The following is a 15,768-nucleotide window of genomic DNA, read 5'->3' on the forward strand; positions in this document are numbered from 1 at the left end:
TTCCCCGGAGAAATCACAGATCATTATTTTCAATCCGTATACGCTTACCCGCTATCCCAATACGTTAACTCATTTACATCAAATTCCGGTGGTCCAAACCTGTAAATACTTAGGCATCCACTTCGACCGTAAATTAACTTGGCAACCACATCTTACCTATTTGCACACAAGAGGGAAAAAATTGATCAACATTTTGAAAGGGCTCGCCACCACCAAATGGGGGGGTCACCCCTCCATTATGTTATTATTTTATAAGAATTGCTTCCGCTCACTTTTCGACTATTCGGCGCCCGTACTGGGAGGGATGTCTGATCGCTGGCTCCAAAAAATGGATATCTTACAGCGACAGGCACTCCGAATCTGCCTCGGACTAATGGCATCTAGCCCTAATGTGAGCGTTTATGGAGAGAGTACTGAACTGCCTCTCTCATTCCGATATCAATATTCTACAACGAAATACATCTTGAAAACATGGGAAAGACACCCTCACCCCTTTAATACCGTATTCGCTATTCAACGCCAACTGAATACAACTCTCAACCTCGATAGCTTTCGCCTTCGGCTGTTCTTTTTATCTTGTTATAATATCGATAGCGACGCCTACCATCTCAGCTTTACATTTACATCCCCTTTGATATACACCCTCCCAATACTCACCGCCCCTCTTCCTCATATTAACTTTACTGATTTCGGAAGACATGAATATTACAAAGAACTCTGGCCCGACCATATTTTTATCTACACAGACGGGTCTAAAAATGCTGACCGAGTTGGATGTGCTTTTTATGTCCCCCAATACAATGTTGTAAGACAATTTTCCCTCTCGTCAGAAGCATCTATCTATTCGGCAGAGTGCTATGCCATTTATCAGGCCTTGATACACGCTCGCGAAGCACAATACACGCAAACTTTAATTCTTACAGATGCCCTCAGCGTATTATTCGCGATCGCTCGTTGCGGAAAGGATGCTTATCGGTTGCAACTCTTTCCCATCTTAATCTTACAAGAGTACTTTCACCTCCAAAACAAAGCCCAACGCGTACAGTTTACCTATGTCAAAGCGCATAGCAATCTTAATCCTCACCAAGACCTTGTGGATCATTATGCCAAAACAGCTGTGGACGTTCCTTCCCCCTCTACAATCCGACTCGCCTATACTGATCTTCTCCCACGGGTCAAAAAAAAAATCCAATCTCAGTGGGAAAATTGGGTTCATGACGCAGTGACAAAAACCACTACTTACAAATGGTTCTATGATAAACTCCCTATTCGACCTTGGTTTCATCAACTAAAACTACCCCGTGAAGTGATCACCTGTATCCTACGCCTTAGAACGGGACATGTGACCACAAACGAGCATCTGGCACGCATTCACCAAACTCCCTCTCCCAATTGTACCTGCGGAGAACATAAACAAACCCCCACCCACTTATTTTTCCAATGCCCGCTATGGAACACACAACGCCAGGCACTTTTCCACAGACTACATCGACGAAAGGTTGCTTCTCCTTTCTCCTTGCCCACACTACTTTCATCTCCTTCCCCCTCTACTATGTGGATCCTCTATGGCTTTGCCCGACAGTGCGAACTTCGCTTTTGATTCCCGCCCTCATCATTATTGTACTATAGTGACAGTGAAGTGAAGTGTCAATCAATATTGTGATGTTCATCTTAGTGCGCGAAATCCTAACCCTCAATGTTCTCAGACCGTTGCCCAAGACTGCTATCATCTAAGCGGTGAGGGGCATGAAGAAGAAGAAGAAGAAGAAGCGTGTCAATTTGTTTAAGACTGGAGAAAAGAAATGGGTTTGGACGCAATGAGAGGCGCTCACGGTCGGTGTCCTCCTTTTTTGGTGGGAGGATTAATCATAATTTGCATAATTCTTATGTGTAATTGGTGGTCATTGTCATCTCAAAATTACGACCTCCTCAAACAACTTGAAGAAATGGGCGAACAGTTGCGGTTATGGTGAGTAAGACGGTCAATTTAAAAGCTTGGCTTATATTACATAAATATTAAATGTACAAGTTTAAATGCTGTTGACAGTTCGCTTAGTGAAACATAGAATAGCCAATGTTCCCAATTGTTTTTCGTTAACTTGTCATCCTTTAAAGAAGAGTTGGAAATTATTAATAATTTTCCAAAATTTGAATATTGCATTAAACTGCTGGAGGAAAAATTGACATTAATTTTGATTTAAGATGACATAAGAATAACAAACAATAGTCCCAACTTCAAAAGAAACATAATTTTGTTAAACACCGGAGTGCTCATTTTCATTTTCCACAAGAGACGTTAACGCAACCCCTCCCCCTGAGAAATAAATATAATGAACTATTGCTTTCCTAAAATAGATTTATAGTAAATTGTTAATGTAAACACCACACCAAAAAAGTTGTTTCAAGTTAAGGAGACATTATAATTATACCAAATCTAATATCCAAAGTTGTTTTTTTTCTACTGTCTCTCTCTCAGAATTATTACATCAGATCAAGACGATGAATATTAAATTAAAATATGACTAACTGTTTGAAGTATTGAATCGCTTGCATAAATTATAGTTCATTCTAAGGCCCAAGTTTGATTGTTTAATTCAAAACTTATCATGATATGCATACATTTTTTACATGGTTCAATTTCTATTAATGTATCTTAACACATGCTTCAGGGGCCCAAGTTCTGATTGTTTGATTCAAAACTTATCATGATATGCATACATTTTCACATGTTCAATTTCTATTAATGTGTGTTAACACATGCTTCAGAGGTTTAGTGATTACTTACTGCATGTTTTCTGGAGAATGATTTTACCTTTTGTATATTCTTATATGCATATTTGTTTCCTAACAGCCATTGATATAGACTGCTGTACATGTCTGTTATATCGGAGACACATTTCTTCATTTTTACAGAAGAAACTACTTACGGAAATGAGTTTCTGTATCATTTTGAAAGTTCGTGGAGGTATTTTCTCACCATAGAATGCTGCACAAGAAGAAATAAGCACTTTTTATATAATAAACTTGCATTTTGTGCAAAGCGACATTATGCCGTTGTTTTCATTATGTTCCTGCAGATGGCGTGAGCGTCGAAAGTCACGTGGTCTCGCCAGTGTTTCCAAACGTGCCTTTTTTTTTTACAAGAATTTGGTACTATAGGTGAGACACCTATAAATCATTTATTTCACACTTTTTTACATTGCTAACGCACTATTCTGCATTGCGGAACATTTCTTTAGGTGAAATAATGAATTTCTAACGAAAATAAGGAGTGATTTTACAATACCGGGAATTTCTCCATTTTGTTTGAAATTCGACATACTCACTAAATTAGGGCTCCTAATCACGAATCTGAAGTTAAAATTTGGCGCTCACGTGTCAAACTTGCAAAATAAGAGGGTCAGTCATCGAAACGAAATATATATATTCCTGATATTACTACGACCCTAAAATTTAACTATGTTTCCTAACCTAACCTAGCCTAACCACGCGCCAATGGTTTGTGGGGCTAGCGCCAATGGTCCGTGGGGCTAGCCATAATTCAGGAATTTCTATACGTGAGCACCAAATTATAAGTGCAGATTCGTGATTAGGAGACCTAAATTAGTAAGTATCCGAAACTTGAAACAAATTGGAGAAATTCCCTGTATTGTTAAATTATACCGAAAATAATGTCTATTTCTTACATTAACGAGTACCTACTGTTCTTCCTTATTTCAACACACAATATGGTGATAGCTTACCCGTTCATCGTGCGTTGTGCCAGTGTTTTGTCGATTTGGAGTGTGCATGCAGTGTTGCAACCTTGTTCACAGAAAAATACCTAAATTTAAAAAAAAAATTAATAACACTTCACGAAATATTTTCACGAAAAAAGTTCAATTTTTGACATAAAGATTAATTATTAAACCATTGACGTTAGCCCCAAAAAACCATCCATGGGTAGCCCCAAAAACCATTGATGTTGGCCCCAAAAATTCATGAACCCCCATGAACCATCATGGGGATGAGGTTAGGTTAGGCCTGTTCGGTTAGGTTCCATTAGCACTCATTTCGTTCAATTTAGCATATATGGACAACATCGGTTTTTCTCGATGAAAGAAAATACACTGAATTCTTTTGAATTTTAACTTTCCACGTTCTGCATTCCACTTCTTTGTTCAAGATTCCGGGTTGAATTACAAATTCCACGGCATCTTCCACACCCGGCAACAACTTCACGATGCATCCTCGACTTGTCATCTTATGGTGATAAAAAAGGGTAGTTTGAAACACTGACTATGGGGTTTACGTTATCTAACACACGGAACATTGTGCTCTCGTGCAGAAAGGAAATGGCAGCAGCAGCAATGGATCAAACTACATTCCTGAACTTCAACAATGCTACAGAAAATTATTTGCGTAAGTACTTTCTCCTGTAAAAAGTAAGAAATCCGTCTCACTTATAGTAAAGTGTTACAGAGATTTTTTTTTTAACTATGCTTACCTAACCTAACCTTGCCGGAAATGGTCCATAGGGCTATCGTGAATGATTTTCGGGGCTATCCATCAATGGTTCATGCAGCTATCGTGAATGTTTTTGGGGCTATCCATCACTGATTCGTGGGGTTATCGTGAATGGTTTTTGGGGCTATCCGTCGATGGTTTGTGATGACATAACGAACATGAAAGTAGGTATTTTTCGGTTAAGAAGGTTGAAACACTGCATCCCCACTCCAAATCGACAAAACACAAGCACGACGCGTGCCATGTTGTATGTTCCGCAACGGAAGAAAGGACCCAAAAGGATTACTCGTAATGTGAAAGATCGAAGTTATTTTCGTGTAAAAAGCATAATGGCACCTTCAACTATATTCCGCAATACATCCATCCGATTTTAATGTGTCTCCGATATAACAGATATTTACCTAGACTGCTGCTGCTACTATCAGGTAACCAAGGAAGTTCATGCGGTTTTAGTACAAAGATGAAAAGGTTCAAAACAAATGTGTTTACCTTATATTTATTCTGCAAAATATCCACCATCCGCTTCTACAACCTTCTCCCATCTTTGTACAAGCCTGTAGATGCCATGTTTGAAAAAGTCTTTGTGTAGGGCCGCAAAAAACTGCACCACCACGTTTTCAACCTCCTCGCGAGTTTGGAAATGTCGATTGCGCATATGGTTGTCCATAGACAAAAAGAGATGGTAGTCTGATGGAGCGATGTCGGGTGAATACGCTGGATGTGGTAGAAGTTCCCAGCCGAGAGAAGAAATCACGTCCAGGGTCATCTTTGCTGTATGCGGTTTAGCGTTGTCTTGGTGGAAAAGAACACGCTTCCTATTCACTAATGCAGGTTGTTTTTTTGCAAGCTGTTCGGCCACTCTTTGCAATTGCGCAGAGTACACCTCGTTGTTGATGGTTATACCACTTTCCAAGAACTCATAATGCACAATCCCAGCCGTAGTCCACCAGACACACAGCATCACCTTCCGCTGATGAAGAGTAGGTTTTGCAGGTAAAGGTATGGTGTCATTTGACGATAGCCAATGGTATGAGCATTTCTTGTTATCGTACATTACCTACTTTTCATCACACGTCAAAATGTGGTCCAAAATTGGACAGTTGTTGTTCCTAGTGAGCAAGGAAGCGCAATTGTTCAGTCGTTGGAGACGGTTCGCAACAGTCAGCTCGTGCGGGACCCACTTACTCAGTTTCCATGATTTGCCAAGCTCATGCAAGTGCACACGAATTGTTTCAGCACTTACCGCAAATCGTTGAGCGAGTTCTTGACACGTTTGACGTGAATCCTCTTCAATTGCTGCCTTCAGTTGGTCCACATCGAGAGATTTCGGTCTGCTCGATCGAGGTTTGTCTGCCAGTGTCTCATCGCCACTCGAGAAGGTCTGAAACCACTTTTGCGCTGTCCGTTCACTAATTGTACCTTCTCCAAACGCTGCACATATTTTTTTTGCTGCTTCTGCTCCTTTTGTGCCCAACTTGTACTCATACAGTAAACACGCCCTGATTACTGCATTCGACACAGCCATGGTTCACTGCGAATACTTGCTCCCAAACTATCGACTGCGACCTGTTATCTACGTTAGCCGACGTGCCAAGGAATGAGCTTTCCGCCAATCACACATACATGTACCCCTGGTGGCTGAACTGCGTACTACCCCACGAAAACTATGGGCAGTTGTAAAAACTGCATGAACTTTCTTGGTTACCTGGTACATTTCATGACCTGAGGTGTGAAGGGGTATTATGTTGTTAAATGTTTTCGTTATTAGGTTAGGCAGGTCAGATTTAGGACTCTCAGCAGGAATAAAATTTAAATGCTTTAGTTGTTAGGTTAGGTAGGTCAGGTTTAGGGCTCATAGCATTAAAATAACACTCCTAAATGCTTCTAACACCCTGATCATGTAATATCGGGTCTCAAGCACAAGATTCCATTCCAGCCTCACCTGAAAATCCACAGCTACCCATGTCTTTCGGGCAGGGGTTCTCAAACTTTTTAGTTTCACAGTGCGTTAGTGTTTCAAGATTTTTCCACAGTGCCCAAGTCAGAATCTAACACTTGCGACGCTCAGTGTGCGTAGGTTGCTTGCCTTAAGTTAAAAAATAAACACACATTTCAAAAATCAGAAACATTTTACAATTAAAAATTACTAAATAAGCACATATTTGGAACAATCATATCATTTCAGTGAAACTATTGGAACATTTCGTGGTGCCCCTGTAAGCCAGCCACGGTACAAACTTTGGGAACCACTGCTTTAGGGTATCCTTAGTTGTTTCGGTGAATGATATTGCCCAGTGAAGAATGTAAAATTTAATTTACCACTGCATTTGTAGTTTCCAAACTTGTTTAGTTAAGTGTATGGAAGCTGTGGGTTATTCAAAAAAAATATTTTAAAAATAGACAATTACTAGGTAATTGTGTTTGAAGGGTAGATGAGGGGCAAATTCCCCTGGTTGTTGGCACTTGAGGGAACTATACATACAATTTGTATAAAGCAGCACTGTGTATGGTGGTAATTGGAAGCATACAGCAGCCAAAGAGTATTGGTGTATAGCCCAGCTAGCAAAAAGTAACTGCACGGTTATCAGCATGACGGGGATTTATGTGAGAATGTGTAATTTATTTGTTAGGGTAAATATCGCTGATATTACATATCTTGGTACTTTAGTATTATACGGACTAGGCTACCTCATTTGTCTATGTTAAATTATATTCCTCTCGCAAACATGATTCATTCGGTTAGGTTAGGTTCCATAAGTGGGAATGGTATTTGGAGGTAGTCCGTATCATACTAAAGTACCCATATCTTTGCATGACACAAGGTTAAGTGTCAAAATAAATATAAAGTTGCATATTTAAGGTTCTAATACATATTGTGTTTGAAATTTTATATATTTGGTTACTTTACTACATATGTTACTGTATTTACTTGAATAAGCTGGATTTCAGGGAAGAAAGTGAGGATTTTTTTCCCCTTTTAGTTTGCAAATCTGTGCTGTCTTGCACATGCACAGTAAAAAATCGTAAGATGAGGCAACACTGCTTGAATGAGTCTCACCTGCACTATGCAACAAGCAAAACTTGTATCTCTCTCCCTCCCATGCTTTTAGGTCAGCTTTATGACTCTGATAAGCAAATGTAAACATCATTCTGCTGCCTTTCTTACCTCTTACCTTTCATGATGTTTGTTGGCATTAGTCTGCCTTTTTAATTATTGCAGGACTGCTTGAGAAGAGGATATGGTTTTCCTCCTGCCTGAACTTCATACAAACCAATTTCTGAGGAATTAGAATTGTAGGCTGGTGAGATGTTGCCAATTATCTGCCAGACATCCTCTCTGTATGGCCTTACTGGCACCCTATCTTGACTAAAAATATCAATGCCCTAACTTACTGTGTATAAAAAATAAAATTTATTCTAACAGTAAGGGCCAACATGACAGTGGGAACAAGTGAACATCCAACAGTTGCCAATGATCTGTGCACATTCACTTTTAACCATGTCAAAATATCTGCCCACTTTCACACTAAAACAATATTGTGAGTGAGTTTCAAGATGAACAACATAATTTCACAACAAAGTTGTTTTCAGCTGCATGAATGATTACAAAATAAAAGTAAATCACTTTTTTGCAAGTACATAATAACAGTGGTGAACACTCCAGCAGAACTGCACCTTCTTGTAGTGGATGGGTCATCATCACTGTCTGTCAGGATCTCTGAAATTGTGGAAACTCCGAAGACAAATTTGGGGCAGTAACTTTTTCACTACTGTTGAGACCATTCTCTGTTTTTCTTGGTCAATATATCATTCTTGTACTAAGCATAGACAGATAACAAAACACCAGAACAACTATTGGGGCATTCCACAAAAGGTGGTCCTACTCCATGTCAATAACAAAATGAATTAGTATGGAAATTATTGTTTTTAATTGCATTTAGGTTTAGCTAGATGTTTGTGAATGCACACAATTTGCGCATTTCACCAATAAAAAACGTTACTAGCATCTGCAGACTATATGCTTCACAGGCAAATGGAGTCAAAATTTGCTGCATTATGAAAGCATCACATAAGTAACACTTGTGTTAGTGCTTTTCATGCACTCTGTCTGTTCCATCATATTAAAGTTTTTTATTATTATTATTATTTTCATTTGTTAGCAGACACCATAAAGTACTTTATAATTCTATGGAATCAGTTCATTATGAATATTTTAATCCAATCTTATGTCTGGAACAATTGCCACAGTGTTCTAGTTGGTAGGGCATCTGATTGCCGCATGGGAGACCTGGGTTCGATCCCCGGGGTGTGAGATCTAAGGTTGGAATTTTTCCGGCCTTATCCTCTGCATAAAGTGGCTGGAGCATGGTGCTGATCACATCACCTCCAAAATAGCAGAGATCAAGAATGTGTGGGGCCTTACCCCCACACTCCCTGAATGTGCCCGGCACGGTGCTACATATTCAGGGAACTTGACCTTTCACCTTACCATGTCTAGAATATTAAATTTTGTGTGTAAAATGTCACACAAGTAATGCTGGAATGCCCCTAAATATACAACATCATACATAATAACACTGAAAAGAAAATGAGTTAAGAGAGGGTGTAAAATGTAGGAGTTTTTGTTGTGCTAAATAAGTACGTGGAGATGTTTTTTTTTTCTTCTAGCTCAAGCAACCAAGATAGTTGTCAACAGATGAAATCATCAGTTGAGGCACGCTTGAAAAATACCGAAGATGAGGTAGCTAATTTAAGAGTTCAACTAGATAAGGAGATAGAAGAGAAAAATCTACAATTAAAAAATAAGGATAAAGAACTTCACATTTTTAAGGATGATAAAGAAAAGGCAGACCATGTATCTTCAACGTGTAATAAAAAATTGGTGAGTATGACAAAAACACACTTCGTGAAGACATTTTTTTTTACCTATGCCACATAGTACTTTTTCAGCATTAGAAAACTTCATATGGGTCAATTTTAGAACCAAGCAGGGGCATGCAGTACCCGCTACATTAAGGTAGGCTCTGAACCAGTGGTGGTGATTGGGGACACTTTTTGCCATCTTTGCCCCTGCACTATGCTAAACCGCCCGACCCTGTGGCCGAGTGGTTAGCACATCGCGCTGCGACGCCAAGGGTCCCGGGTTCGAATCCCGGTCGGGCTTGGTTGTTTGTGAATGTCCATTCATCAATTTCATCATTTCATCACTCATCCCCATCTTCGCAAATTAGCCAAGAGGCACAAAACGTGAAGTAAAATAAACTAACTCAATCAATCAATCAACTATGCTAAACCTTATTACCAAGGGAAAGTAAACTCTCCTTGTTCCCCCCTTCCCCTCCCCCAAGTTTTGGAACTGCTACTGGCTGAACTGTAACTGAACAAGTAAATGCAAATGACTGAGATATTTCGTGTTTTGTGATAGACATGGTTGTCCGCAGCATTTTTTCCAGGGAGGGGCAAGCAAGGTATTTTTCCCAGGAGGGTGGGGGTCAAAGGAGGCATATTTTTCCCCATAATAGTGATACCTCCTCATAAAACACTGTTTCAGTCTGAAATTACAGGGTGGCGACAGACCTGGAAAACCGGGAAAAGTCAGGGAATTTGAGGTGTCAAAGAAAGTCAGGGAAATGTCAGGGAATTTCATTTTTTTTTTATTTATTTTTTTTTTTTTTTAATATCGTTATGGAACTCTGCACGGGAACAGATAATCTCGTTCGTAAGTTTCAGCCTCAACTTTTAGGCCCCTTTTATACCCCAGTGATGGCAGGAGGATAGAGTGATAGAGAGAGAGAGAGAGAGATTTCTCTCGCCCGGGCTTCTTGGCGGAAATTTTAAATTCGAACACTCTTTGAAGGAAAATTGTTATTACTCTGGCACTATGGGAGCAATCTACTTCGGATAACTTTTGTTTTGCAGCTAAAACATCAGAGCATGCAACCGTGTACAACTCAGAATGCCGAACCGAGGAAGGGGGGTTTGGGGGCGCGACTTCCGAATTTCAATGGAAAAAACAAAAATCTGGAGTTTGCCCCCTCTTCTCCCACTATTTTGGAGAGAAGGCGCGAACTTTAGTATTCCTTTCAAAGAATGGACATTTCTCAAGAGAATGAAACATGTTTAATGTTCTTGGGTGCCATACAAGTTGAATAATAAGCCAAAATGTGATTTTTTTTTACGAAAAATAAGTAATTTGCAATTTTGGAGGAAAATTGTTTTAACTCGGGCACTATGGGAGCAATCTATTTCAGATAAGTTTTGTTTTTCAGCTAAAACACCAGAGCATGCAACCGTGTACAATTCAGAACGCCGAACCGAGGAAGGGGGGTTTGGGGGGCGCGACCTCCGAATTTCAATGAAAAAAAATGTGGAGTTTGCCCCCTCTTCTCCCACTATTTTGGAGAGAAGGCGCAAACCTTAGTATTCTCTTCAAATAATGGACGTTTCCAGAGAGAATGAAACATGTTTCATGTTATTGGGTGCGATACAAGTTGAATAATAACCCAAAATGTGTTTTTTTTTGTTGTTTTTTTTACGAAAAATAGGTAATTTGCATTTTTGAAGGAAAATTGTTATGGGAGCAATCTACTTCGGATAAGTTTTGTTTTGCAGCTAAAATATCATAGATGCAACCGTGTACAATTCAGAACGCCGGACCGAGGAAGCGGGCTTGGGGGCACGACCCCCGAATTTCAATGGATAAAACATAAAACTTTGGAGTTTGCCCATTCTTCCTCCGCTATTTTGGGGAGAGGGCGCGTACTTTAGTATTCTTTTCAAAGAATGGACATTTCTCAAGAAAACGTAACATGTTTCATGTTCTTGGGTGCTATACAAGTTGAATAATAAGACAAAATGTGATTTTTTTTTACGAAAAATATGTAATTTGAATTTTTGGAGATAAATTGTTAGAAATCGGGCACTATGGGAGCAATCTACTTCGGATAAGTTTTGTTTGTCAGATAGAACATCAGAGCATGCAACCGTGTATAATTCAGAACGCCGGACCGAGGAAGGGGGCTTGCGGGGCGCGACCCTCCAATTTCAATGAAAAAAAAACGACATAAAAATCTTAAGTTTGCCTCCTCTTCTCCCGCTATTTTGGAGAGAAGGCGCAAACCTTAGTATTCTCTTCAAATAATGGACGTTTCCAGAGAGAATGAAACATGTTTCATGTTCTTGGGTGCGATACAAGTTGAATAATAACCCAAAATGTGAAACTCTTGTTTTTTACTAAAAAATAGGTAATTTGCATATTACTCAGAACATTGTTATAACTCGGGCAATATGGGAGCAATCTACTTCGGATAAGTTTTGTTTTGCAGCTAAAACATCAGAGCATGCAACAGTGTACAATTCAGATCGCCGAACGGAGGAAGGAGGTTTGGGGGGCGCGACCCCCGAATTTCAATGACAAAACTATAAAAATCTGGAGTTTGCCCCTTCTTCTCCCGCTATTTGTGGGAGAAGGCGCAAACCTTAGTATTCCCTTCAAAGAATGGACGTTTCCAAAAAGATTGAAACATTTCATGTTCCTGAGTGCCATAAAAGTTGAATAATGAGCCAAAATGTGAAACTCTGTTCGGAAATGTGGCATGGATATGTTGCGGGCAGAGGGGTGAGGTTGGTCATCAGTATGAATTTCCCAGGCTTGCTCCAGACCTGTGTCAGAGTTTCCACCCAAACATACATAAGAGTATGAAGTTCCGAAAAGCATATTTATTTCGTAATCAGCACCATGATACCTTTTGGTATCATCGGGCCAGTACGACCTTACTCTGATGATACCATATGGTATCATCGGGGGAGTAAAGGTTAAGCCTCTAAATATTACATGGAAAATGCATTGAATTATTATTTTTTTCTTGTCCGTATAGGAGTAGTAAGGGAACTTGTCAACAGATGGAGGGGATAAGAGCCGGTGGCGCCGTCCGATAGTTGTCGGACGTCGTAGTAAGGCATTTTCTTGGGCAAACTGAAGGAACATTGAAACAAATAGATTACATTGATACATACGATTTTTGTCGAATATCGCCACCCGACAAAGTATCTCACTACAATATGCGACAGAAATTGCATTGACTGCAACATCCAACAAAAATTTCATGCATAAACAAGAAGAGCTTTAGACTGCAAATATGCTGCTGGAATTTATTACTCTTCTGGCTCACTACACCTTCTTTAATATAGCAGTGCTTACGAAGGTCTTCTTTCATCATCCTGACGTATTACTGGTTTCGCACAAGTTAACATACGTTTACAATGACATTGCACTATTCTTAGATATCAAGAAGAATCCAACCAAACGGGATATTGAATACTATTACGAAAAAGTGAAACATAAATCTGCATTGGTGAACATTATAAAAATTGGCAAGTGCATGCTCCCAACCTCAAATTTACTGCAACACTAGTATTGCAATGAAATTAACGCCACTCTCTGTCCTGTCTGTTAGTAGGGACATTGATTTTTCGCAAACGCCAAAACCGTGAAAAATGGTAATTGCTGTGAAGTTATGTTTAGGAATGTGCAGTGATGTCTGGACACATTTTTCGCCCGTTAGAAATATCGAAATAATGCGTATTTGGCATAAAATGCGTATTGTTGGCGTTTTTAGCGATTTTTTTTTAAAAGAAATGTCCTAAAACAATGAAAAATTCCATGAAATCCAACATGCTTGTCTTTTCTAGGCCATGTTTGTGTACATAGAACATGCAAGTTTTCCAACATTTTATTCAAGAGTAAACTATACGTACATGGAATAATTCCGACAGCCACATTAAATCACGTAAAAGTGGCAGGGTTCTAACAGGAGATCGAGTGCGTATCTACCGTCACACGGGAGCAGCATCTTCAGTATTTGTCGCACGAGATATGTTTTGAATTACCAAGCTAAGTGTGAACCATCGGCATTTGTCGAGCTAGTAATAATGGAGCTCAGTCGTTAGGGCGTCTGACTACTATGCGAGAGACCCGGGGTCGATCCCCTGCGGGGGAGAACTGGGATGTTTTCCACCTATTCAAACTGCTACGGCACCACCCAGCATCATATGAAGCTGGTACCTTGAGGAAACTTTGAGGAATAAAGGTAGCCAGGAGCGTATTGCTGATCACATCACCCCCACCTTCAGCCGTGATCAAGAAAGTGTGGGGTCCTAACTCCAAACCCCTATACACCTTCATGGAAAAGTGCAGGGGAGCTATTTACTTTTACTTCCTCAAAAATCTGTTCCAACATATCAAACTGTCTCGAAAATACGTAGACCATGTGACCTACAATTTAAAATAATAGTTTAAAAGCACAATGGAGTATTAAGTTTCAGTATATTTGGCAGATAAATGTTCTAAAACAAAAACCCGAATTTTGGGAAACGTAACACTAACAAGTCAAAAAAATTCAATGCCAATTTTTGGTGCCATAATATATCAGTATTGGTCACATGAGATTGATTGATTTTAATTTTTTGGGTGCGTCGCCACTTATGGTCATTATGCACCCTTCAGTATATACGGGGGAAATGCCATTATCTAAAATCCTTACCTTAAAATTAAAAAAAAAAAAACGGGTGTGGAAAATAACTTACCCAAAATAGCTTTCAAGATATCAAACTCTCACAAAGAGGCGTAAGCCATGTGACTTACAATTTGAAACAGTAGTTTTAAAACACCATGAAGGTATAATTTGAGATATTTGCCAGAAAATGCGCTAAAATGAAAATGTGAATTTTGGGGAAAATAACACGTTATAGTAAAAAAAAAAAAAAAAAAAAATACACCAATTTGAAAAAAAGTAACAAAATATCAAGGTCCCTACCGATTAGGTATAAATAAAACAAGGATATCAGTTGTAATTTATTGCATTAGTAACAGTGATTCCTAACCTAATTTTCGGCATAATCACCACCGTTGTTCTGGCATTTGTCGTAGCATGGCACTAAATTTTGTATGCCCATGGAACTATCTCTACCGCAGTGTAGCTGTCAAATCCTTGCCCTGCCAGAGACCTCCAGTTAAACAAAGAGATGAAAGTCGGTACATTTAAGGCCAGGGCTGTACAGGAAGTGGTCCAAAATCTCTCACCGAAGTGATGGAACTCCCGCGTGTACTCAGCTGTATGGGGTTGTGCACATTTGATTGGCCTTTGTGAATTGTCTGCACCATCGTCTCACCATACTACCTTTCACGACATCTGGTCTGCATACATCACACGATTGCTGGTGGCTCTGTGCCAAATTCTGAGCGTGCAAAAATCTGATTACTACACGTAGGCTACATCGCAGTCGGTGGGAGACTGTAAGAGAGCTGCAATATTTAACCTAGAACTTTCCTAAGACGGCTGTATTGCAAGCGTACCAGATTACAGCTACAAGTACATGCCATTTCTTCCTGCCTGCATGTGTGTGTATCGCTCTCCGACCACTAGTGCTGCGTATAGGGACCATTGGACCCTTTTTCAGGATGCCTCTCGTATATGAACTTTCAGAAGCTTTTAGTGTTCCTGTTTTAATGTGTGGTTAGCTAAGTCCGGTACCTATACAATGAAATTCTATAAATTGCTTGCGTTAAATTTCCAATACCTACATACCCTTTTCGTCAGCATTAATGGTATAACTGCATGTTGTCAGTTTCACAGTACTTCACTTGGATATACTGTACTGAAGCAGAAATCCCATTCATAATGTAAGGAAATATGACACTTTATTTTGTTCGATTCAAGTGTTCCAAACCTCAGTGGAAATATCAGCATATAATACCGAGAATGTATAAGGAGACTGATAAATTACAAATTGTATTTCTTAGCGTCGAATAACATGGGTACCTGGGGGAAACCCTGGGGGGTAAAGGCGGTCAGGGGCGTGATGCTGATCACATCACCCCCACTCACGACCGGATCAAGAAAGTGTGGGGCGTTACCCCTACACATCCTATACGCCTTCATGGCGTGGTGCTATGCACAGGGGAGCACTTTACCTTTTTTATTTCTTAATCACTCTTCACTCTTATCTCATTTAGTCGTAACTTTAAAAATAATCAAGTATTTTATTTTAAACTTACTGCGTATGACAACATTCCGTAATCCTTCCCTAGCTTGTGAATTGTAATAATTTTCCAAATTCACTATTTTGCAGTTTGAATTCAAATCATAGAGAATAGAGAAATTAAGTCAATTTCATAGAAGATAATATTGGTACTTAACAAAACTGGTACGTGGATCTGTATGAGTTTATTATTTCCATTTGCAAAAACATCGATTTAGTTTA

At 39.5% G+C, this 15,768-nt stretch overlaps 1 protein-coding gene across 4 annotated transcripts in view; it reads left to right on the forward strand.

Moving 5' to 3' along the window:
* Positions 1 to 15,768, forward strand: part of LOC145994722 (uncharacterized) — a 74,368-nt gene that overhangs the window by 4,181 nt on the left and 54,419 nt on the right. For 3 of the 4 annotated variants that reach the window (XM_083130923.1, XM_083130926.1, XM_083130925.1), the window contains exons 2-3: positions 1,770 to 1,969; positions 9,175 to 9,388. In XM_083130923.1, coding sequence (XP_082987049.1) covers positions 1,803 to 1,969; positions 9,175 to 9,388 — 381 coding nt within the window. In that variant the 5' untranslated portion in view covers positions 1,770 to 1,802. Of the gene's footprint in view, positions 1 to 1,471; positions 1,970 to 9,174; positions 9,389 to 15,768 lie in introns of those variants that run through there. The other variant, XM_083130924.1, reaches the window with a different exon arrangement.

This window comes from Lepisma saccharinum, chromosome 11, assembly GCF_977018435.1.
Source record: "Lepisma saccharinum chromosome 11, izLepSacc3.1, whole genome shotgun sequence".
NCBI lineage: Eukaryota > Metazoa > Arthropoda > Insecta > Zygentoma > Lepismatidae > Lepisma > Lepisma saccharinum.